The sequence below is a fragment of the Oncorhynchus kisutch genome, linkage group LG6 (genome assembly GCF_002021735.2).
Source record: "Oncorhynchus kisutch isolate 150728-3 linkage group LG6, Okis_V2, whole genome shotgun sequence".
NCBI classification, from domain to species: Eukaryota; Metazoa; Chordata; class Actinopteri; order Salmoniformes; family Salmonidae; genus Oncorhynchus; species Oncorhynchus kisutch.
The window spans coordinates 46,942,254-46,969,172 of NC_034179.2; the positions used below are offsets into that span (position 1 = coordinate 46,942,254).

The window sequence follows — 26,919 nt, forward strand, 5'->3', positions numbered from 1 at the left end:
TACTCCACACACAGAAACGCATACAAGGCCCTCCATCGCCTTTCCTTTGGTAAATCAGACCATAACTCTATCCTGCTGCCTTCTCCTCACAGGCAAAAACTCAAACAGGAAGTAGGATGCTAAGCTACACGACTGTTTCGCTAGCACAGACGGGAATATGTTCCGGGATTCATCCAATAACATTGAGTAGTTTACCACATCAGTGACTGGCTTCAACTCTAAAGTCTAAATATTAGGCTAGTTTTTATTGCTCGTTAGAAACATGAGTTGAATGTCCCCCCCAAAAAACATTCCACTGGCACTCAGCCAACCAATGATCATGGGGCGGCAGGGTAGCCTAGTGGTTAGAGCGTTGGACTAGTAACCTGAAGGTTGCCCCGAGCTGACAAGGTACAAATCTGTAGTTCTGCCCCTGAACAGGCAGTTAACCCACTGTTCGTTCCTAAGCCGTCATTGAAAATAAGAATTTGTTCTTAACTTACTTGCCTAGTTAAATAAAGGTCAATAAAATACAGTAAATAGGCTGTATAGGCCGACCTGTTTACACCTGAGCCTTGTTACATTTAGCCCCGGTCTTCCCTATGCAATCAATGCCATTGGTGAGTGCTAACACGCATAAATGGTGTCCAAGTAGGCTACATGTAACTATGTGTGTGGAAAACATTTCATCACAGGTAAGAACTTGTTTATTATAGTTCATTTGTAACTCCACTCACTACTTGTAGCTGAATAGTTAGTTTGTTTGTGTCATTGGACTTCACTAGCATAATGTTCCGGTCAGTAGATAGCTAGCACTCACTCACATGAAAAGGGGCATGAGGGATGCCCTACAATGTCACATTTTTTGTGTAGTGAGAACGCTCGGGAGTAAGCAATGTTGAAAAGTAATCTTTAGACATGTTATACTTTTCTTAACTGTAGTTTTGTAATTTACTAAAACAGACAGACAAGAAAATTGATTTTTTTTGTTGTTGTTGCTGTGAGCCAACGGGTTAACCTAGGTAACCACAGGGTGTATTCCCCAAAGGCAGGCAGGGCCTCAACGTTCTATCTAATACAGACTTGGACTATAGCCCTTCTAATTCCTTACTGCTATAACTGCTAGTCCATGTTGCAATACTTCTATTAGCCTGCCATTGCACTGTGTACTACTACTGTGTACCACTGCTAGCATAGCACTATTAGCATTGCTATTACAAAGTCAATAGCCTGTAATGCCATTACACACTCCTCTTTCGAGACCACCTCCAGTTGGTGTCGCTCTTTTTCAAATTAGGTGAAGGAGGGAGAAGGTTACCTGAGTGTTTTGCGGACCATATCCTCATCGGTGATGCCGTAGTAGGTCAGGGTCTCACTCCAGACAGGGTTGAGGGTGTTGCGCAGGGTCTTGGTGCGAAGTTTATTGGCCTGACAGCGAGAGAGAGACAGAGACAGAGATAGAGAGCAAGCAGGAAAGAGATCGAAATAAAGATTGGGATTAGGTATTGCCCTTTGCCCTCCACTCCATCATAGGCTGACCATGACACATAGGGCACAACAGTAGTCGTTATCAGTTTACAGACCTCGTGTCTTCTGTGCAGAGCTCCGGGCTCTAACACATAACATAGGACTACAGAGATGGTTAAATTCCCAAGTCCCACCCTTCCAACTATGTCTGCTCCTCAACAATCTCCCCATCAGGCTCTAATCTGTAATTCAGATGTAATCTGGAGATTGAAATGATTCCCGTCTCAACTAATCTATATCAGTCTCTTTTCAGGTTAACCTAGAGGTGTGAACAACATCCCTGTGCACGCTGGTGACGAAATCACCAGAGAACACGTTCTCGATTCTCGGGTGATTTTGTCAACACCAGAATCCAACAGTAGCGACACATAAGGACAAAACTGTGCATTTCTAAGACCTAGAATACAAATGCCAGATTGCAATTAAACTAAACAATAGGCATATCAACGAATGCTGGGAGCTTAATAGAGTGCCTTCAGAAAGAAGTTGCATATTCTGTGTTCAGTAATAGTGGTTAACATGATTTTTGAATGACTATCCCATCTCTGTAGCCCACAAATACAATTATTTGTAAGGTTTCTTAATCAAATAGGGAATTTCAAGCACAGATTCAACCATAAAGACTAGGGAGGATTTTCAATGCCTCACAAATGGCACCAATTGGTAGATATTTAAAAATTAAAAAGCTGACACTGAAAATCCCTTTGAGCATGGTGATTACTAACTAGGTTTTGGATGGTGTATCAATACACCAAGTCACTACAAAGATACAGGCGTCCTCCTAACTCAGTTGCCGGAGAGGAAGGAAACTGCTCAGGGATTTCATCTTGAGGCAATTACAGAGTTTAATGGTTTTGATATGAGAAAACAGACTATGGAAAAACAACATTGTAGTTCCTACACAATACTAACCTAAATTACAGTGAAAAGAAGGAAGCCTATACAGAAAAAAAATATCCCAAATCATCCATCCTGTTTGCAAAAAAAGGCACTTAAGTAATACTGCAAAGAAAATAACTCTTTGTATACAGAACAAAATGTGCATGTTTGGGGCAAATCCAACAACACATCATTGAGTACCACTCTTCATATTTTCAAGTATGATGGTGGCTGCATCATGTTATGGGTATGCTTGTGATCGGAAAGAACTAGTGAGTTTTTTTAGAATACAAATAAACAAAATACAGCGATAAACAAATCCTAGAGGAACATCTAGTTCAGTCTGCTTTCCAACAGACACTGGGAGACTAATGCAGCTTTCAGCAGGACAATAACCTAAAGGACAAGGCCAAATCTACACTGGAATTGCTTACCAAGACGCTTACCAAGACGAGATTGGATGTTCCTGAGCGACTTAAATACAGCTTTGACTTAAATTGGCTTGAAAATCTATGGCAAGACTTGAACATGGCTGTCTATCAATGATCAACAATAGTTGTCGAACCTGTTCTCAACTAGCTTACCTGGTTAAATAAAGGTGAAATAAATAAAACACTTTTTTTTTTAACTTGAAAATTAAAAAAATAATAAATGGGCAAACATTGTACAATCCAGGTATGCAAAACTCTTAGCCTTATAATTGCCTCGAAAGGTGCCTTTACAAAATATTGACTGAGGGCTTACGTGTTGTAAGCAAAAGAGATATTTCTGTATTTCACTGTCAATTAATTAGCAACAATTTATAAAAACATGTATTCACTGAGTATTGTGTGAGAAAAAAAATAGACGGTGAGAATTTAACAATTGAATCCATTTTGAATTCAGGCTATAACACACCAAAATGTGGAATAAGTCAAAGGGTATGAATACTTTCTGAAGGCACTGTAAGTAAGCAATTATTAATTCCAGTGGGTTTGATTAAAAAAAGTTTGAACAATAAGATCCCCTGTTGTATTCGCCTATCACGGAGGCTGTGCCTCGTTCGTTAGAGGCTGACATGTTGGACTCTATTTTAACAAACCTAATGCAAATGGTAAATAGTGCTATAGTTCTGGATGGTGGCAGAAATATTGTAGCTATTTTCATAGCCCAAATTATGAGGGTAATAGCTTACAGTGGTGCGAAAGGGCTGGGTTTGGTGAGTAAACAAGTTGTAGGTGTGATGAGGGTTAAATCAAGGCCTCATACCTTTAAAAGGGTTCATTAAATTGTGTTATGATAAACTGTAAGCTCTCCTCTTCTAATAGACCTCTGTGTGTGTATTAACACCTGTTTTGAGTGTTGTGCCCTTCAGACATTATCAGAAGGTGGAAACCGCCTACATTCATACATACTCCTCCTGTCTGGGCCCCACCTGGCTATATGAGGTTCTGAGAATACAACTGGTTTTCTGAGAACACAAGGCTGCCGCAGACCTGATGAAAACAGCCACCTGTCAGAAGATGCTTGGACACGTTCACCTTGTTATGACCCTATACTTGTGATGAAAGGTCAAGTTTCGGTCAAACCCACTTCTGAGCTTTAATTGCTGCTGTCAGGGGGAGGTTAGATTTATTAAAATGATGTTGCCAGGGAAACTCACGCCAGGAGGATTGGGAGAGGCTACATGAGTTACAGGATGTCTCAGACATTTTGCAGAACCTGGGGAGAGCTTTCATATACTGTACTCTGTACCAACTTCTGCCTACAATTGTATTACTAAAGGATAATTTGAATACTTAAAACAAAGAGTCTGTGTTTCCATTCTATTACTAATATGTGTTTGATAATTATATAGACCTGATCATTTGTTTAAGAAATTGACCAACAAGGGCTTGACCACTCACTGGCCAATCAACTCGTTTCATGGATTAATACGGTATTTGTCATCAAGTTCTGTAGGTTACTGACGGTCTTTCTGTTGTCATCAAGTCCAATTCAGTTGGGGGCAAGGAATATTCTCCTCCTGGTAGATTGTGGGTTGAGACTACCATTTATTAAATAGTATAGGCCACAATAACGAGTAATAGCAACAGTAAAAAAAAATAAAGTATTGATATCCAAAATATAGCCTAACGTTGATACTGCATTGTTGGACTGAATAATTTAAATACGTTTGGAGGAGCACGTCTTTGGCAACCAGATGAGAGGCGCTCTTTGGAGGGATGCACTCTTAGGTTTTAGAGTGTGGATACTTGAACAAGCATTTGTGTGTGTGTTTTAAGATATGCAGTATATTTTCAATTCAAGGCACTCCGACGAATAGACCATTTAAACGCCTTTTATGGATAGGCTATTTTGCAAGGCCAGGATAAGAAACGCATTGCTGTTAAACCAGACTTCATTATAGTAGCCTAGGCCTAGGGAAAGGGTAGCCGATGGAGCGCTTGGTTTTTAATCATATGAAATGGAAAACAAGCAATCCGTTTAAAACAACAACAATATTTCTAAATATTGTAGGATGGGCTTAGATGCATGATATCATAAATCACTTCTCTCGTTTCATGGCACTGGGTACACATACCATTATAAACATCCTGTCAATTGTATTGTTGCCTTTGTGCGAGGCAGATGAAAAATATATATCTCTGCAGTTGATATGGCATCATAGGAGGACTGAATATTTTGGAGTAGCGTGTCTTTGGTAATCGGATGAGGGGCGCTCTTTGAAAATGGGGATGGATAGCCTACTTGAACAAGCAAAATGAAGTATGCAGGTGTGTGAATTGTGAATAATGAAAAGGCATGGAGGGCTAAAAACATCCAAAATATCTCAAAGTAATCTCAGTAAACCCTTTATTCATAGGCTACTTACTTGGCTAATGGCCAGGATAAAAAGACCCACCAATACGATGCTGCTAAACCAGCCTTAATTAAGGGGAGGCTATGCTTGGTTGAGAGTCAAATTAAATGACATGATGGGAAAAAAAATCTAATTTTTTATGTTTCTAAACAAGATTCACCAGCACAAAAGGCACATCTCTCGTTCCATGCATGGGCACTGTGTGTCATGGCTAGATAGGCCGCACGTACCCTCTCAAAATCCATGCCGTTTTCAACTGAGTTACCATTGAGACCTGCTTTTTTATGGGTCTTAATAATGAAATTGTCCCTTTTGCGCTTGTTTTTAAGAACACCTCAAATACTGCCACCCTACCCACCTCAGAGCAAGTGAGCTGATGTTAGACAGGTAAATAGCCAAACCTGGCGTTAGGGTGGGAGAATGCCAGTATGCCCGTATTTACATGACGAAATTGCAAACTAAGGTGTGTTTGACACTTGCACTTCCTTAGTGTCAGATGAAAAATAAAGCCTGTGGAGATAACTGATCACCATATGATGTGAGACACATTTAATCATGAACAATAGCCAGCAATATATCAACCTGTCGGCCTACCAGTGCCTTGACTATTCATCAAATGAAACAAATATACCAATAGCAATCAAAGTGGGGGCGGCAGGGTAGCCTAGTGGTTAGAGCGTTGGACTAGTAACCGGAAGGTTGCAAGTTCAAACCCCCGAGCTGACAAGGTACAAATCTGTCGTTCTGCCCCTGAACAGGCAGTTAACCTACTGTTCCTAGGCCGTCATTGAAAATAAGAATTTGTTCTTAACTGACTTGCCTAGTTAAATAAAGGTAAAATAAAAAATAAAAAATATATGTATGCTGATCGTATTAGCTAGTTATCGCCAGCAACTTACAATCAGTGCATTCAACTAAGGTAGGTAAGACAAGCACATACATACATATTTAGTATACATGGCTTTGATTATCACTACAATCTGAAAAGTAGTGCCATTGTGTGGCCGCTGACTGGGGTCGATGGAGGATGGAACAGTACGAATAGAATTCCACAGTGATGAATCACACATTCAATGGCTATACATAAGCCATGACATCTCTTGTCAAGGGGAAGTATCTCTGTGTTCTATATCTATGTCTGCAGCATCAGCCTCTGGTCACGAATCATTTGTGATAAGAGTGAGGGTGGATATTTAATTAAAATAGAGAGTTCTGTATGCCTCTTTCCCTTTCATCCCTAACCTTTTATCTGACATGCACGTACAAACAGCTGTCACATACATGTAGTACATTTGTATCAATACTCAAAATGCTTATATAAAAATGTGCACAACATACCATACTGTAACAGCACCTTAAACACGTTTAAAAGGCAATGCATGAATGCATAAGTGCTTAAGGCAAACACCCAAAACCATATATGTAATTGAACAAAATTTCAATAAATCTCAATGGGTAAACACTTAAAAAAAATGACAATGCTCATATGTTGACCTGTCAGGAAGATGCTATATAGCTTTTTTCACTGTATTGTGCTCTTTATAGAAAGTTCTGGAACAAATCCTACCACAGAGTTTCATTACTATGCGACACTTCCCTCCACTTTATTGATTGGAGAAGCACATTGCTCTGTGGTGGATTTCATGAGCCCACACATTCTGCTAGGGAACAGTGTTGAGTTGAACAAAACAGCAAGCTGATATTGTGTGTGGTAGTGAGTAATGGACAGTGAAGAACAATGTCTGTTGCATTTAATCGGTTAACTGGCATGATTATTTGGTGCTGAGTCGTCGCATATTAATGTTCTGGAGAACAAAGTGCATGCTGATTTGGTTTCCTCTCAATCAGCAGCTGATTCATATCTGAAACCCCAGACAAATAAACAGAGCACCGTGTCTATCTAGCGGTCTCTGGGACCAGAGTTGGACACCACTGCTGAGGCAAAGTTTAAGTTTTGATAAAAAAGGGAAGTGAATTCCACTCTGTATGTAATGTAATCCTTTTATTGGGACGGATATAGTTATTAAGTAAGGGGGAGACTGATGAGGTGTGCAGACCTTGTGAGCTGAGGAGGTCAACGCAGGGATTTAAATGATCAACCCAGTTTTCTCAACAGGCATGCACAGTCCGGAGTTAGCTGCATTTTACCGCTAGACCAAACTCGGACACAAGCAAATGTTAATTCTGGGGGAAATTCTCTGGCGGCACATCTCTCTGTCTGGACCACTTGATGTCCGCCTTTAACAAGTAGTGAGGAACATCTGCGGCTAGTCACAGCTGCCATGTTTGTGGTGTAATTTCAGGCCCCCAAATGAAACAGCGCCCATATGCTTGACGTTCAAGCCCAATCAATTACCTAATAATAGTCTGATGGAAAGTCCACTCGGAGGTCAAGGTGTCCGAACAGTTGGGGACAGCCTGACTAATTTAGAAAACCCTTATTGGCAGCTGCTAAGTGGATTGTTGGCACAAGAGAAGGCTAGCCCACGGAGACCAAGGTGGCACAAGAATTACAATTCGACTAGACAGTCCTTCGTGGTTGGGAGATGGTAATTTATTAAAAGCGCCTGAGACTAAGTTTTCCACCACCGTCAATAAAACACCAAATTAAATAATTAATCTTGGAAGAATGGTTTTGCATCCCTCCAGACACTTGTAGAATCTATGCCAAGGCGCATTGAAGCTGTTCTGGCGGCTCGTGGTGGCCCAACACCCTATTAAAACATTTTATGTTGGTGTTTCCTTTATTTTGGCAGTTAACTATATATCCATAGCTTCTATAACGGGGCATGATAATTTCCAATAATCAGACATGACACTAACAGACACTATCTGATATGACAGCATATGCATTAATGCATAACTGTATTTAGATTATTAAAGGGACATTACACCAAAATCAAAGTTTATCAGATGTTTTCAAAAGTAACCTAATGTCCATATCACAAATGCGCCTCGAGTGAACGGAAAATATAAAAGTACTGGAAATCTGGAAATGATATGGTGCTTATCTTTCCCATTCATTTTGAACCGTGTCATATCACTGGAACGACAACACAGACGGGCTTGGACATGGACTTATCTCAACAAAAGACCATGTGTAATACCGTTGCTCTTGAGCATCTTTGTTCAGCGTTATGATATCCATGAAATCCACAACAGATGTATCATATCTGAATGAGCCAATTGGAAGCTGAGAATGTGGCCATGATGGTGTGATGGCCTGATTGAGAGTTTAGCCAGGACACTGGGGTTAACACCCATATTCTTACTCTTATAATAAGTGCCATGGAATCTTTAGTGACCACAGACACTCAGGACACCCATTTTAACGTCCCATCTGAAAGACGGCACCCTACACAGGGCAATGTCCCCTTCACTGCCCCAGAGCATTGGGATCTCCTTAGACCAGGGGGAAGACTGCCCCCAATGGACCTCCAACACCACTTCCAGCAGCATCTGGTCTCCCATCCCATCAGCTGCAGAGGCAAGCCAGCAGTGGTATGCAGGGTGGTCTGCTGCAGGCTACCTGTAATTTTATAATCCCAAGGCACTATGCCTTCTGCTGACATTTTAAAAACAAAATGACAACAAATGTGTTACAATAGTTTCAGATCAATAAATCTTTAAGATTTGAATGTGTATTTCAGACTAAACATTCATAAAGGATGGTATTAATCCCCCTGTAAAGTAATAATGCAAATCTTTTCAAAAGTATTGTTTGTGTTCAGCAAAGCCTTTCCTTCAAAATGGCTATCCATGTTTTGACCTAAAACTTAAAAACTCAGACTTTTGATCATATTATGCTCCTCCAAAACACTTGTCCATTCAATGTAACATCCATAATACATCTTATTTGCTTTATTTCTTCAGCATGCAACTATTTAGAAGTCAGCTTTTTTGGGGGAAATACACTTACCACAAGGTGTACTATAGACACACACATCAAAAGTTGTATTTATATTTTTTGGTCCATTCTGTGAGACATTAAAGTTGTGATTTGCATGCAAATGTAACGTCCATAACACTGGAATCGCCCTACTTTTATAATAGTTGTGTATGAACCATAATAATTGGTGAGGTGCTTACATTTGTCCCATATCGAAATCCCCTGAGACACCATTGGAAAGTGGGTAGAGAGCCATGGTTCAGACATTATTGACGGTGACCCAGGAGCAATTAGGCTTCAGTGCCTTGCTCAAGGGGACATAGACAGAGTTCTTCACCTAGTCGGCTCGGGGATTCAAACCTGTAACCTTTCGGTTACTGACCCAATGCTCTTAAACACCATGCTACCTGCCGCCATCCCACAACATTTGAGGTCAACAGGAACACCTAAACTCCCATAGTGTCCCTTAAACATGAGTATAACATGATTTTGACTCTCTCTCTACCGCACCTACTGTCTCTAACTCTGAACGATCGGCTATGAAAAGCAAACTGACATTTATTCCTGAGGTGCTGACCTGTTGCACCCTCTACAACCACTGTGATGAGTATTATTTGACCCTGCTGGTCATCTTTGAACGTTTGAACATCTTGGCCATGTTCTGTTATAATCTCCAACCTGCACAGACAGAAGAGGACTAGCCACCCCTCAGAGCCTGGTTCCTCTCTAGGTTTCTTCCTAGGTTCCTTCCTTTCTAGGGACGTTTTTCTAGCCACCGTGCTTCTACATCCGCATCGGCTGATGTAAAAAGGACTTTACAAAGAAATGTGATTGATTGCGGTATAATAAGACAGGTACGTACCTTACTGGCCCCAGGCAGTAGGTGCAGTTTGACATACGGATCCGAGAGCCCGTTGTGGTCCATGGGTTTGAGCCCCTGTGGGAGACACAGACAGATGGTGTCGAAAGAGAGGCCGTTCACAAGGTAGTATGACAGCGCATCACAACATAGACCTTCATGATAATATTTCCAAATGTGACTACACTAAAATGAAAACTACACATCCACCAGCCAACACAGAAACAAACAAAAAAACGTGTTAAAACACGTCAGACATACAAGGCCGATGTTGGATGCCTGACATCCAATTTAAGTCAAAGACTTTTGTTTCTGACATGTGCATAACCTCCTCAGAATAACAATAGCCATGTCAGCTAATTAGAAAGGCTAGAGGTGAGACCTGTTCCACGGCTGGCAAAATAACTTGAATGCTTTTCCATAAACAAAAACATTTCAAAATGCGTTGACAGAAACTGAACTCTACTTGTGAGTAAATCAAGTAATTAACAAACACACAAAGTAGCCTACAGCAACTCTGCAACCTGACAACGAGAGGTGTAGATAATAGTACCTAAGGAATTAATTTGGGGACTATTTCTATAGTATGGAAAACAGCACAAGGATAATTCCGCTCAGACTGGGATCATCCTCTCAAAATGACTTTGTCTGTCAGAATGTGCTTATCCGCCATAAATGAGCTCCTCATCCGACACCTCTTTTCTGTTAAGATGATTGATGTTCTATGCCTATCGTCAGCTTTCCCCATTCGTAAAAGGACGCAGATAAATCACAATACATGGGATCATCTCCTTCCATGAATCAGAGGATAAAAAAATCTGCCAAACACTTATCCAGATAGGAAGAATAGAAAGGGAGATATAAAGACAACGTCATAATCATAACAATTTACTTTAACTTGACAGATGACTGTTTATTTTGTGACAGTATTATTGACAAATCTACAAATAGGGATATTGCTGATACATTGCTTGGATGTAGCTTTCATGAAACCAGAGTCAAAAACAAAAGTCACATTTTCAAACACTTGATTTCCTCAGCCCTATGGCATGATATTGCAGACAGGCATGGTCATGGTGCTGCAGGTCCAATCAATAAAGCCCTGGCTAGAGAGAGAGGGCGAGAGCTTGATTTAATGGTGTTGAGAAACACTGAGAACCCTTTATACATGTGAACTGTCACTTTAAAACGGCAACTGGTAGCTGTGGAATTGTGGAAGAAAATGAGCCTATAGATAAATGGTACGTCTGGCTCATCAGCAGTCAATAAATGCACATCGGAGCTGCAATATCATAGGTAAGTTATCTTTCCTTCTCTACAAACCGAAAAAGATTGGTTGTATGTGCTGTAAAGCACATTGTACAGGATTACTCTGAATATGATACGACTTCTAGCTCCCATTGATACAACAAATGCAACATGCCTCATTGCCATGCATGCAGTCAAAAAGGTGAGTATATACCCAACCATCTTTTTCAGTCTAGAACATGCTGGGGCTTTGCTTTCTTATCAAATGGGATCAGCCAGGTTGACATAAATTGAATGATCATTTCAAAAGGTAACCCACTCTCTGCGGTGTGTGCTAGGATTGATCATTTTGATGAGAACAGAGGAAGTAAGGCGCACACCACCTCCAGTCCTTCAGGTTGAGTCATATCTAATGGGCCAAGGGGAACTTTAGCACATATGTTTTGGGAATAGCCATCAGACTCTATGGATTCCTATGTATCTTGTTTCACCTTTCAGAGAGAAAACTTAGCATGAAAATGCAATGGAGGTGTTCAACATTAATCTCATATCAGCTGAGGTGTTCTGGCTTTTAATTTATTTATTTATTTACACTAGAATGAACTGTATAGGACAATCTAGACACATGTACATATGGATTTTGTATTGCAGATATGTGGTACAAGAGTAGTGGCCTGAGGGAACATACTTAATGTGTTGTGAAAAGTGTTACGAAATGTAATGTCATGTTTTATTTTAATTGCATATAACTGCCTTAATGTTGCTGGACCCCAGGAAGAGAATGGGATCCTTAATTTAAAAAAAAATACAGTGCTACCTGCAGCAAAGTTATTCGATGTGGCTGTCTGCAAATGAATATGGATGTACTGAAAAGAGATGACAAAGGAGTGAAATCTCTACGGCAAACAGAGATAGACAGTATCCATAAAAGAGTGGATGAATTGATTTAAATAGACTCGGGCTTTGGCAGTTGTTGCTTTTCTACTACTGATACCGGCTTCACAAATCAATGAATTCTTTGGTGAGTCATAACTTACCTTGCCAAGCGAATCTTTATAGATCTCCCTATACCAACCAGTTTGCAATCACCCATTGTCAGCTGAATCACACTTGTACTTGTTTTCTCTCTCCCCTTCTGTTAAGTTTAACTGTGTGCCCCCCTTCTGGTAAGCTTAACTCTGTGTGTGTGTGTGTGGGTGCGTGCATGTGTCTGCGTCAGTGCTATCCTATCTCCCAAACGTATTTGCTCAGCCATGTGTTGGATGAAAGTTCCTCACACAGTGTGTGTGTGTGCTTGTGAGTGTGTGTGTGTTACGTCTCTCTCCCAACACAGAGCAACACAAATGGTAATATACAGTTTTCTGCTCCACCGAGTGTCGGGTGAAGAAGTGCAAAAGTACATATTTCTGTTTTTGTCATCCTCAAAACCTTTTATATATTTATGTGTGTCACAAACGCACTTCATGCCACATTCTAATTCCACATCAAAATCTATGAAAACTTATTGTAGGACAGAGGAGGAGGAGGTTCTGTGTGTTCCAACGTCGCCTGCTCTTAGCAGCCGTTTGCTGTGCCTGGAGTTCCATTACTGCCTGTACTCTGGACCCCTTCTCTAAGCTTGGAGCCTCTCCTCCTTTCATTCACAGCAAACAGCGTCTCATGTCTTCTACAAAGCACCAGGTTGAGTCAGATGTTTGTGTAGAACACAGATGAATGTTTTCTTTGATTGTGCAGCGGGGCCATCATTCCTCCGTTGTGCGAGCAGCTTCAGAGCCGTTCCACAGATGTGAATTGATATGGTCTGTTTTGGAACTGTGCCCAACTATTAAAAAGACTCCCAAACATGTTCTCTTCTGGGCCCCACTGCTCCAAATGCTTCTATGCTATGTTCTGCTGTAGATACCACTACCAGTCTCATGTAGATACCACTACCAGTCTCATGTAGATACCACGACCAGTCTCATGTAGATACCACGACCAGTCTCATGTAGATACCACGACCAGTCTCATGTAGATACCACGACCAGTCTCATGTAGATACCACGACCAGTCTCATGTAGATACCACGACCAGTCTCATGTAGATACCACGACCAGTCTCATGTAGATACCACGACCAGTCTCATGTAGATACCACGACCAGTCTTTGGGCTGAATCCAATAGGATTGGAAAAAAACTGTCTACAGGAAACATGAAATATTGACTTTGCCTTTGACAGGCAAGCCCGAGGCTGATGTATTGAGTAAATTGAGGGTTGGGTGAGTGGCTTCTTCCCTAAGTAAAGCACACAGCTATCTGGATGGGATGAGCCAAGATGTGCTCCTTCAACTCTGCTGCATTGCTGAGGAGCAATAGATCAATAGATGAAAATAGAAGACTGGGGAGCTTTGAGGCACTGATACTGTGGTCCTGCACTGTTACGCTGTATGGGAGGAAGCATTAAATACACATTGAGGTAACACTCGACCAAAGCTCCCTATGCAGCTACAACCTCCTATGCCCAGTCACTTCTTTACTAAAAGGACTAGCCTTGTCAAGCAGACTGCCCGAAACAGAATGTAAATGAGATAAATCTGGTTCCATCACGCTATGGAAGGACCAGACAGTGGCCCTGGTCTGAAATACCTGGACTTCTGGTTAAGTGTTCAACTGGACACTATGGAAGATATGTACGATGTCCACCATGTATGATGGTCCGAGCTGAGCTATGGAATGTCTCTCGTTAACATTTCAAAAAATTGTCGGAGGCCATCATCGAATAACAAACTACAACCAAAGCTGAAACACTTATATACTCATATAACATTTGTTTTTGTCTATGTCTCTTTATACTAAAGATAAGAAGGCAATACAGTTGAAGTCAGAAGTTTACATACACTTTGGCCAAATACATTTAAACTCAGGTTTTCACAATTCCTGACGTTTAATCCTAGTAAAAAGTCCCTGTATTAGGTCAGTTAGGATCACCACTTTATTTTAAGAATGTGAAATGTCAGAATAATAGTAGAGAGAATGAATTATTTCAGCTTTTATTTCTTTCACCACATTCCCAGTGGGTCAGAAGTTTACATACACTAAATTAGTATTGGGTAACATCATCTTTAAATTGTTTAACTTGGGTCAAATGTTTCGGGTAGCCTTCCACAAGCTTCCCACAATAAGTTGGGTGAATTCTGGCCCATTCCTCCTGACAGAGCTGGTGTAATGGAGTCAGGTTTGTAGGCCTCCTTGTTCGCACACGCTTTTTCAGTTCTGCCCACACATTTTCTATAGGATTGAGGTCAGGGCTTTGTGATGGCCACTCCAATACCTGGACTTTGTTGTCCTTAAACCATTTTGCCACAACTTTGGAAGTATGCTTGGGGTCATTGTCCCTTTGGAAGACCCATTTGCGACCAAGCTTCCTGACAGTTGTCTTGAGATGTTGCTTCAATATAGCCACCTGATTTTCCTACCTCATGATGCCATCTATTTTGTGACGTGCACCAGTCCCTCCTGCAGCAAAGCACCCCCACAACATGATGCTGCTACCCCCGTGCTTCACGGTTGGGATGGTGTCTTCAGCTTGCAAGCCTCCCCTTTCCCTCCAAACATAATGATGGTCATTATGGCCAAACAGTTCTATTTTTGTTTCATCAGACCAGAGGACATTTCTCCAAAAAGTATGATCTTTGTCCCCATGTGCAGTTGCAAACCGTAGTCTGGCTTATTTTATGGTGGTTTTGGAGCAGTGGTTTCTTCCTTGCTGCGCGGCCTTTCAGGTTTTGTTGATATAGGACTTTTTTTACTGTGGATATAGATACTTTTGTATCTGTGTCCTCCAGCATCTTCACAGGGTCCTTTGCTGTTCTGGGATTGATTTGCACTTTTCGCACCAAAGTACATTCATCTGTAGGAGACAGAATGCGTCTCCTTCCTGAGCGGTATGACGGCTACGTGGTCCCATGGTGTTTATACTTGCGTACTATTGTGTGTACAGATGAACGTGGTACCTTCAGGCGTTTGGAAATTGCTCCCAAGGATGAACCAGACTTGTGGAGGTCTACACTTTTTTTCTGAGGTCTTGGTTGATTTCTTTTGATTTTCCCATGATGTCAAGCAAAGAGGCACTGAGTTTGAAGGTAGACCTTGAAATACATCCACAGGTACACCTCCAATTGACTCAAATGATGTCAATTAGACTATCAGAAGCGTCGAAAGCCATGACATAATTTTCTGGAATTTTCCAAGCTGTTTAAAGGCACAGTCAACTTTGTGTATGTAAACTTCTGACCCACTGGAATTGTGATACAGTGAATTATAAGTGAAATAATCTGTCTGTAAACAATTGTTGAAAAAATTACTTGTGTCATGCACAAAGTAGATGTCCTAACCGACTTGCCAAAACTATAGTTTGTTAACAAGAAATTTGTGGAGTGGTTAAAAAATGAGTTTTAATGACTCCAACCTAAGTGTATGTAAACTTCCGACTTCAACTCTATTTAGGCAGGGTGAATTAACGGCCTACTGCACAGCTACTAAGGGAGCTCTTTCTAGAGCGACTGGTTAAATTGTGCATAAGAGCATTTTTAAACTGTAAATGGTTAAACTATTAAGAAATATATGTGATTGTGCCAAGAATTTGTAAGTGGGTAACATACACATCAGCCTAAATTGAAATGTTCATTTATTTTTAAACAGATTAGAATTCTACTATAATTTTCAAACTCAAATGGCAGGGAGAATTTGGGGAGCTCTCTGTATAAAAGTTGCTGGCTTCACACCAGTGCATGGATTTGAGAGTACAACTATAACTCAAATAACAGCCAAACCCTGTCACTGTTGATATCCTATGGTGGGTCGTGATTATTTAAGTTGAATAACAAAACTGATTTGTTTCCTTCCCCATTTCGGCAGCCACCCAAAACTTCCATCTGACATTCTAGAATTTAATTGACTGCAAATTCTCTTCTAGTGAGTAATATAACAATTATTGTCAGATTCGGTGTAGCCTCTGAATAGTGATTGATATCGATACCAGTGATTAACAAAATAGTGTTGCGTTTAACTTTCCGTGTTGGCGGCCCACTTGAAGCAAAACTCAACCATCCAAAATGTAGGTTGTCTTCAGCAGTTTCTCCTCTAAACAATATTTATAGTTTCCATGTGATATTTTAGTTGTGTTAGTGACAACAGCGCATACGACCTGATTCCCCCGAATCAATACGAGTGATTAATTGCCACTTGTTAAAACATGGTTCTTGGTGCACATGCAGATTATAAGGTCATTGATTTAAAAAAATCCAAGTAATATGACTACTATTGTGGTAAATGTACTGTATGAGTAGGTAGTATATTTTAAGTTCATGTTTTCAATATATCAGAAAGTGTTTCTGTATATTGATTAGGACACTTCAAAATACAGTTTTGACCAACTGCTGAATGAGTACAAAAATGTGATGTGTTTTATGTATTTTGATGCTCTTCCAGAAATCATGAAAATGGGTTTGACTTTCCTACTATGTATATTATTCATATCATCCTATAGCACACAAAAAAAGCATTCAGAAATGGCAGTTGATTGAAGAGGCTGACATAGTATCTATCTACATCTCCCTCCATGGTGATTGCCTAAGCCACCAGTGAAGAGCCAGTTGATCACAATTATGGGGGGATAGGGGGTAGGGAGAAGAGAAATTACCGTTATGAAAGGCAGATGGGCGCCGTACATCAGTGTATCCACACACCCCGCACCAATTTCCCCTCGATGCTGAATTCGTGTGTCGTGCCTGTGGTGTGTGTGGACTTCATTTTTGTAAAAGTAAATACGAGTTCGGTAAATTTCAAATGTAGGAACCATCCAATACGTTCACTGTTACCTATTTCTTAAAGAAGCCAAAAGGCAGCTTCTGCAAAGTATGCCTACCTTTATCTTGCAGCTCTTGTGGCATGGGAGGAGTTACCTCCACCTGTGTCCTCCTCAGATTGATGGAGGTGTTTAGGTGGTGGCTTCCAGAGGCAATGATGAATTATTAGAGTCAGGCATGATGGAGATGTGATGGATGCCTCTCATTCCTCACAGATGAATGTTAGAGGGATACTTTGGGATTTTCGCAATGAGGCCCTTTATCTACTCCCCACGAGTCGGAGGAACTCGTGGATACCATTTGTATGTCTCTGTTTATTTTTTTATCTCACCTTTACTTAACCAGGTAGGCTAGTTGAGAACAAGTTCTCATTTACAACTGCGACCTGGCCAAGATAAAGCAAAGCGGTGTGGCACAGATAACTACAGAGTTACACATGGAATAAACAATAAACAAGCCAGTAACACAATAAACAAGTCAATAACACAGTAGAAAAATAATAATAATAAGTCTATCTACTGTGTGTGCAAAAGGCATGAGAAGTTAGGCAATAAATAGGCCATAGGAGCGAATAATTTAGCAGATTAACACCGGAGTAATAAATGAGCAGATGATGTGCAAGTAAGGGATACTGGTGTGCAAAAGTGCAGAAAACAAAAACAGGATGTGTCCTTACTGTGTCCAGTAAGAAGGAAGTTGGGTGGTAATTCTGCGAGCCAATGCTAACTAGCGTTAGCACAATAACTGGACTTCTGTGGGTATCTACTATCATGCTAGCAGATACTCTAGCGTGCTAGCAGATATCCATAGACTTCCAGTCATTGCACTAACGCTAGTTATCAATTAACCTAGCGATAGTTAGCAACTTTCTTCAAAATGCACGCAGACATAAAATGGGTATCCACGAGTTAATCGGACTCTGGGGAAGCAGATAAAGGTCTGCATTGCCAAAATCCCAAAGTATTCCTTTAACGTCAGAGAAATGCCCTGGCTCAACCTCTGGGACAGGGCTTATTTAGACTCTATGCATATATCTGGTGGAAAACGGAACATGGTAAGGTTTATTGTGGATAAAAGAAGAAGGTTGTTGCGGAAGAGGTTTGATACATGCTTGTTAAACAAGATGCAATGCAACATTAAAGGAATAGTTCACTATTTTACAACTTCATTTTAGATGGTTCCTCCCTCAAAAGTAGGGGAAACTGTAATCCCTGTTCAGTTCTCTTTAAACAGCCATTACAAACTTCAACTTAACTTCTGCCACTGCTAGCTAACTGCTAGCTAAAAATCAAATGGAAGCGATGGGTGCATGCGAGTGTGTAAAAAATTATAAAAAACGTACTCCATATTTGGTATTATGGTACTTAAAGGTGAATCGGCCATTTAACAAAAATATATGCTCACATGCCCCCATCAATTCCATAGATGTTTAGCTAGGGGTGGCTAAAGTTAGCTGAAGTTAGTAATGACTGTTTACAGTTTCTCCTTTTTTTAAAATTTATTTTACCTTTATTTAACCAGGCAAGTCAGTTAAGAACACATTCTTATTTTCAATGACGGCCTGGGAACAGTGGGTTAACTGCCTGTTCAGGGGCAGAACGACAGATTTGTACCTTGTCAGCTCGGGGGATTGAACTCGCAACCTTCCGGTTACTAGTCCGACGCTCTAACCACTAGGCTACGCTGCCGCCCCATAGACTACTTTTAGGGTGAGGAACAAACATCATATCGTAAAATAGTGAACTACTCCTTTAATGCCATTGCATTTCATAGGGCCCTGACTAAAGGTCTACTTTAACAAGACAAATGAAAATGCGTGAACGCTGTCAGTAGTGTCAGTGAGACCAAAGGCAGTATTTAAATTGGAGTTTGTCTCCACGACAAATAATGCATTTATATAGCATTCTCACATTGATCTGTTATTCAATTAAAACTGACCTGTAAACCAGAGGCTAACTAGGGAGAAAAGCACATTTGGTGTTGCGCTTAATTCCAATAATTATTATCCTTATTGCAGCTGCAAAAGGTGAACTAGGGCCTTGTTATGGTTTCAGCTCAGAGACAGAAATAGAGGAATTAGTTATGTGACTCATGATGATATCCTAACATGTTCTTTACTTGATTACTTTATGAATGATACTGCTAGTACGTACAGAACAGTGTAGGATGTACACCCACTTTAGAATGTCTTCACTACTGTACCTGTTGTTTCAGAATTAAAGTAAAATTACCTTCAGGTACTGCACCTGAGGATAAACATACACCGATCAATAAACATACACCATACTCTCATATCAATCAATACATCATGTCAAAGTATTCTGGCAAATCTCTTCAAGATTACGAGCGTTTGTCACAAATTAAGTGAGAAACTGTCACCAAAATCACACCAGAATGAGTTATTTCGAACAGGACAGTACCTATGTGTTTGTTTCTCCATCCTGGCCCACCCAGGCCGCAGGCAAGGTCAAGGATAGCAGGGGTTGGTACACAAATCGTGTTTTCGGTAGGTCCAGGTCCAAACGCCAACAGGTAAGTCCAAACAGTCCAGCTCACACACGGTAAATCCAGCCGATATATATTGTCTCTTTCTCTATGGTTCACAGATCCTTCCAGGCCTTTCTCTCTCTCTTCCTGGTTTGTCTTGACCCCATATCTGTGGGACGGCCCCACCTTCTGAGGGTTCCCAGCTTTGTCATTTTTTAAAGAAAATGATTGGCCCGCATCTGGATATTTGCAGCTGGTAACTGAGCCCCAATTTAGTCCGCTAGCTCCATTAGGCCTTCTCTTAACTCCCGGGTGTTTCTCTCTTGCTCCTCTCTGAGCAACTGGTTGGTGCGGTGCTGGAACTGTAACGTGTCCTGATACATTCACATTGCATCCTGATGAGCTATTTGTTGAGCTCTAGTTGCCTCTTATTGGGTGGCCACCGCTTGTAACAGGGCCTGTATGGCTCCCTCCATACCCATTTTCCAGAGAAAACTGTCCTAACCAAACAAAGCCACAACAAAAAAACAGACCTCCCTTTGGAGTGCTAAATGAACCTTTTTCCCCCTCTACCTAACCAGTGGTATGGTTAGTTCATCTGCTCACATTCTTCACCACATGTGGCAAATCTTTTCAAGATTAGGAGAGTTTGTCACAAATTAAGTGAGAAACTGTCACCAAAATCACCCCAGAATGAGAGTTCTTTAGAACAGGACAGTACCTGTGTGTTTGTTTCTCCATCCTGGTCCACCCAGGCTGCAGGCAAGGTCAAGGATAGCAGGGTTCGGTACACAAATCGGGTTTTCGGGTAGATCCAGGTACAAATGCCAACAGGTAAGTCCAAACAGTCCAGCTCATGCGCGGTAAATCCAGCTGATATATATTGTCTCTTTCTCTATGGTTCACAGAACCTTCCATCCCTTTCTATCTCTCTTCCTGGTTTGTCTTGACCCCTTATCTGTGGGTCGGCCCCACCTTCCCCTTGCTTCTGGGAATTGTTTTGGCAGTTGGCCATTTTGTGATCTGTAGTTCTGCTCTCACATATCTGCCTTTTATCATTCGACCCCATTCTTTGCCACAGTATCAATTAAATATAAGCACCAACATACTGCTTTGGAAAAATACACACACAGTAGCCTATACACAGAGTATGTCAAACATTAGGAATGCCTTCCTAATATTGAGCACCCCCCAGCAGCATTGCAGTTCTTGACACAAACCGGTTTAACTGGCACCTACTACCATATCCAGTTCAAAGACATTTCAATCTTTGTCTTGCCCATTCACCCTCTGAATGACACACATACACAATCCATGTTTCAATTGGGTCAAGGCTTAAAAATACTTATTTAACCTGTTTCCTCCCTTCATCTACACTGACTGAAGTGGATTTAACAAGTGACATCAATAAAGCATCATAGCTTTTACCTGGATTCACCAGGTCAGTCTATGTCATGGAAAGAGCAGGTGTCCTTAATGTTTTGTATACTCTGTGTATATCACCATATGCTAGCTTTGACATTTCCCAGTTATACTGTAGGTCTGGATGGATGAAATGAGAACAAAAGATTTGGTGTCAATCAACACGGAAAAGATCATTTAACAAATATTCAACATAGGGAGGGAAGTTCAAGGTTGAAACTAACTTTCTGTACCAAATCTACACAAGCACAATTACAGGAACAACCCTAACATTGGGCCAGTAAGATCAGACTAGCTTGACGTTTCTAGTCTTGTGGACCAAAGCACTCAACAGTTTATTGATGATTTGTTAAATTGAGTCAGACGTGTTAGTGTTGGGCTAGATCAAAATGTGCAGGCTGGGAATAGCCCAGTCTGGACTGAAATTGAAAACCCCTGATTTTAAAAAAAGATGGCAGATGATTTTCAGGTTGCATAATCATTTAACCATGCTCTGGATAATTAAGTAAAAGTAATTTCACTGTATTTTACAGCTCCAGAAATAGTCTCATTCTACAGAAATTACAGAAACAAGGGTATGACCTGAAATGTGCCACAATATATAGAAGGAATAAATATACACCTGTGGTTTAGTTCCATAGTTAATGGAACAGTGCTAGAAAAGGACAATGTGAAAACAAAAATATCCATGCCAGCACAGTATAGTATGATAGCGTGAGAAGAGTATTAGACAATTATGAGATGCCAATAGTGTGAAAGAGTTGGTTGGGCTTGGTATAGGATAGTTAGGGTTTGTTCACTCCACAGGGGACATTGGGAGTTGGTTTAGGTTGGTGTAGGCTGCTGGTTGGGGTTTAGTAAGGATTTTAATAGGGGCTATCCATTCCACAGGGTCCAGTGGGAGTTGGTTGGGGAGGGTGTAGGCTGGTTAGAGTTTGGTTTTGGTTTGTCAACACACCACATGAGAAAAATGGACACATTCTGATTTCTGTAGGCTGGTTAGGGTTTGGACAGTGTGAGTCAGTGCCTTACCTTCTTATACCTGGGGATGGGGAGCTGTTCCCCAGGACCATGCAGAGAGAGAGGAATGCATGCAAGAGAGTAAGGTGCAGGAAGAGGAACAGAAAAAAAACATTAACTTTAGAAATCAAGAGAAAAAATAACCACAGCTTGCCTTTGAAGAAACAGAAGAAAGGGAGAGTGAAAAATTGTCTGACCTTTTTTAAAACAAAAAAATACATAAAGCAAAAATAAGCGTTTGGAAACACATACAAATAATAACCGAGACGGAATATGAAAGTGTGGCAAAATGAAATGTAAGTTTGTATTTCATGGTGAGTTGCTGGAAAGTTTGACACGTTTGAAACATTGTTGACCTTGGAACTCATTGCTAGCACTTGTCAAATGGATAAAGGTGGCCTTGTAAAGCCTTTTCAATAGAAATGTCCAAATCCCGTTTTACAAGAAAAGTTTGAGATACAATGTGCCGCTCATATAATTCAGTCAGTCAGTCACATACATATTAATAACTGTTGCATCAAAGGCTAAACAAATAATGAGAATTAGCATATTTTCAATAAAAAAGTACAAAATGATTATGGTGCCTGGAGGATCAAATAAACATCTATTTAGCCACATATCCAAGTTTAACGATTCGTTAATTAACTGTTTTAGGGGGCGGTGTGCAGCAGTTGAGGCAGGGAAGAAACAGTTCCCCTAATAGAGCTCAAGCAGTCAAAAATCATGAGGATAGGGCAGAGTGAATAAGGTTATTGACGGCCTCACAATCAGTTCTTTCTACATGTTATACAACTCATTGAACTCAGAATCAATCTCGTCAGTGTTTAAACAAATGGGCAGATTTGTATATTGCTCAGTCGATTTCAAAATAGACTAGTTGTACTCTGTGATTTCCAATGTTGTCGTGACCCCTTCACAAGAGACTTATGTGGGAGACTTGATCATTTTTGTTATCTCAAGTTACGTCCGCAATACAGTAAATTCAATCGTAAACATTGGTGACAGAATTCCACTGAATCAGCAGTCACAGCCACTTATCTGAGACCTGTGATAAGTCGTTCCTTTAATGGCACCCTGACCTTGCAACGCACATCTATAGTACCCTCCAAGCTCATCATTATGCTCGAGGCCCTGGGTCTGAACCTCTCCCTGTGCAACTGGGTCCTGGACTTCCTGACGGGCCGCCACCAGTTGTTAAAGATAGGAAACAACACCTCCACTTCGATGATCCTCAACACTGGGGCCCCACAAGGGTGCGTGCTCAGTCCCCTCCTGTACTCCCTGTTTACCCATGACTGTATGGCCACGCATGCCTCCAACTCAATCATCAAGTTTGCCGACGACACAACAGTAGTGGGCTTGATTACCAAGGAGGGGGTGAGGACCCTGGGGACCCAGGAAAATAACCTCTCACTCAACAGCAACAAAACAACGGAGCTGATTGTGGACCTCATGAAACAGCAGAGGGAGCAGCCCCCTATCCACATTGACGGGACCGTAGTGGAAAGCTTCAAGTTCCTCTGCGTACACGTCACTGACAAACTGAAATGGTCCAACCACACAGACAGTGTGGTGAAGGCGGCGCCTCTTCAACTTCAGGAGGCTAAAGACATTTGGCTTGGCACCTAAAACCCTCACAGAATTTTAGATGCTCAATTGAGAGCATACTGTCGGGGTGTATCAACACCTGGTACGGCAACTGCACCACCCGCAACCGCAGGGCTTTCCAGAGGGTGGTGCGGTTTGCCCAACGCATCACTATGGGCAAACTACCTGCCCTCCAGGACACCAACAGCACCTGATGTCACAGGAGGGGCAAAAAGATCATCAAGGACAACAACCACCGAAGCCACTGCCTGTTCACCCCGCTATCATCCAGAAGGCGAGCTCAGTACATGTGCATCAAAGCCGGGACCGAGAGACTGAAAAACAGCTTCTATCTCAAGGCCATCAGATTGTAAATAGCCATCACTAGCACATTAGAGAATGCTGCCCTATGTACATAGACTTGAAATCACTGGCCACTTTAATAATTGGAACACTAGCGCTTTTAATAATGTTCACATATTTTGCATTACACATCTCATATGTATATACTGTATTCTATTGTACTGTATCTTAGTCTATGCCGCTCTGACATTGCTCGTCCAAATATTTATATATTCTTAATTCCATTCCTTTACTTTAGATTTGTGTGTATTGTATGTATTGTTGTGAAACTGTTAGATATCAAAATGCTTGTGTTTCTACACCCGCAATAACATCTGCATGTGACCAACAACATTAGATTTGAAGAGCAAGAGGCTAGAGTGTATCGATTGGTGCATTTGAAACATATAGAAAACATGGAGGCTTTGGAGGAGATGCCGGAAAAATACCACATACCCAGAGATCAGGTACATTAACATTATTGGTCTTACTTGAACTATGGTAAAATCCCTGAAATGAGAGATGTTTGTTGTTGTAAATGTGACATTCTGATTTGCGGTTATGACCGTGCCATTATCTGTTCTGTAATTCCCTGTAATCCGTTGTGATCGCTCCTTAAGAGCGATCCCCTCCTCCCTGACTGGCTTCCCTAATGCTTCATTACCGAACTGGGCATTTGTTCACCTATGACAACTTCTGATAAAAAATGACCAATGCCCGCTGCAACCACTGCCCTGGAATCATACTCACCATCAACATCTCAGCGTTGCTCTCTAGCCAATTCCCAGGGCATCAACTCTCTTTCCCCTCCCCCATCTATTTCTTCCTCCCTCTCTCAGCTCCACAGTCTTGTGGAGTCTTGAGTGTGTCCAGAGCACTTAGTCAAATCTCCTAAGAGGCAGCTGGCCAGTATGTGTGAGTGAAACCAACCAAGAGTGAGGGAGGGGAGGATGAAGTGGAACCAACAAGCTCTGCCCATCTGTGCTACCGAGTGGCCAAGGCCCCATCTGGCTAACTGTCAGGGCTGATAGCGGCTAAAGATGCCCACCTTATCTACACAGGAGGTGGTGTTCCCTCTCTCCACTGACAGTGGCTATTTCGGTCTCCCCCCCCCCTCCCCACTGTGCCTCCCAGACCTCCTGGTGGGAGTGTTGGGAGAGCCAGGCACCGGTCGTGCACATGATCCAGCTTAAATAAATTTGCAGACGAATTCAAAGGCCCCTGAATTTACAAATTTTTGTCGTGTGAGCTATTACCCTCGCTGGTTAATACCGGATCATTTTCGAGGAACAGAATCAGAACCTGGGAACTAAAGTGATCTATAAAAAATGAAAATGCTTTGAGTGAGACTTCTAACGGGTGTGGCCAGTGGCCACATACCTCTCCACAGTGTGCACAGTTCCTAAGTAATTTTAATGTGCTTTTAGCACTCATAGAAGAGTCTTCAACTATAGCATGCTTTTTTTGTTCTACTAGCTGTGCCGTTAAGAAACTAAAGCTAGCACACTTGTATTTTGTTTTGTTTGGAACTAGAGTTGCAAAATTCCGGGAACGCTCAATAAATTCCCCGGTTTTTCTGAACTTCTGGTTGGAGGACTCTGAATTACCTGTTTATTCATTACTGATTCCGAGATGCCTCAACCGGGATTTTGGGGAAATCAGGGAATTTATTGAAAGTGCCTGGAATTTTGCAACACTTTTAGGAACAGCCCTACATCTCCGCCTTTTTACAATTACTGTTGTTGTTTACACAATCCAAAAACGCTCAATTTTAACTCGCAATCTGGGTCAGGTGGGTATAATTTGCCAACATGCCTAGCTAAATTATAAAGTGCGATTATGATCTTACTGTGTTATTCTTTCACAAGACAATTCAGAGAAGCATAATGTAATTTTGGTGCACATAGAATGGACTCATGAGACAAGTTCCCTCTAAGCTGCATGCGGGCTTAGAAATATCAGCGTGCGCAGAGAAGCGCAAGATTGAATTTCACTCATCATTCTAGAGTTTTCCCCATTAGTTAACACTATCTGAATGCACTTTATATAGCCAATTTTGACTTTGCAGCTGGCCCATCTAGTGGGAATGGCTCAGCTCTGCCTTCAGGACTAGAATAATTCCATAAACGTCAACCTGTGGAGATTTGTTCTTACTTCTTCGATTCTTTGAGCTGGAATCATTAATTGGTGAAACTGCCACGTGCGTTTGGGCTATGACAACAACAAAGAAGCTACTGCAAACAGTGAACAAATATTTTTTCCCTCTGACATCATTGCACACGCGAAAGAACAGCTGAATATGTACTCCCCTCCAAAAAACGAGACATGCTGCCAGAGGCTGATTCACTGGGACGAACAGTGGCGCTTTTTTCCCTAATGGGGATTTGATCTTTAGGATGCAAATGACAGAGAGGAATTGACTTTGACTTACTGAGATGCAGCAAAATACCATCTCATCTGATACACACTGGGAGACAGAGACCGTGTGAGTACCCTCACCTCCACATTTGTCCCTCAGTCTGGCAGTGGGAAAGGGAAAGGGGATGCTTAGTCAGTGCATTCAACCGAAATGTGTCTTCCACATTTAATCCTCTGAATCAGAGAGGTGCTGGGGCTGCTTTAATCCACATCCACGTCATCGGCACCCGGGGAGCAGTTGTTGTTGGAGGTTAACTGCAGAACGGCAGATTTTTTCACCTTACTGGCTCGTGGATTCAAACTAGTGACCGTTCAGTTACTGGCCCAACGCTCCTAACCAGTCTGCAAATAGCTGCCATCAATCAATGCAGGCTGGCCTGCCTGGGGCGCCCACTCTACTGCACACTGCCAATGTCCCTCAGCTGCGCGCTCCCTTCTGTGCCATTCATCCACCCAGACCGATAGACAGAGCTACGGGCACAGAGGGCGCCCAAGCCTGTTGGAGGGGCTTCTTTGCCTCAGTGTTACTTTATACAAAGCAAGAATCTTCAAGTAACAATTGTAGGCAATAACA

At 41.5% G+C, this 26,919-nt stretch overlaps 1 protein-coding gene across 6 annotated transcripts in view; it reads right to left on the bottom strand.

Annotated features, from left to right (window-relative positions):
- LOC109892925 (double C2-like domain-containing protein beta) overlaps window positions 1-26,919 on the bottom strand; it is a 303,986-nt gene that overhangs the window by 48,853 nt on the left and 228,214 nt on the right. For 4 of the 6 annotated variants that reach the window (XM_031826820.1, XM_031826817.1, XM_031826818.1 and 1 more), the window contains 3 exons: window positions 22,011-22,034; window positions 9,979-10,053; window positions 1,298-1,407 (listed from right to left, as the gene is read on the bottom strand). In XM_031826820.1, the coding sequence (XP_031682680.1) occupies window positions 1,298-1,407; window positions 9,979-10,053; window positions 22,011-22,034 (209 nt within the window). The remainder of the gene's footprint in view (window positions 1-1,297; window positions 1,408-9,978; window positions 10,054-22,010; window positions 22,035-26,919) is intronic. The other 2 variants (XM_020485811.2, XM_020485812.2) reach the window with 1 other exon arrangement.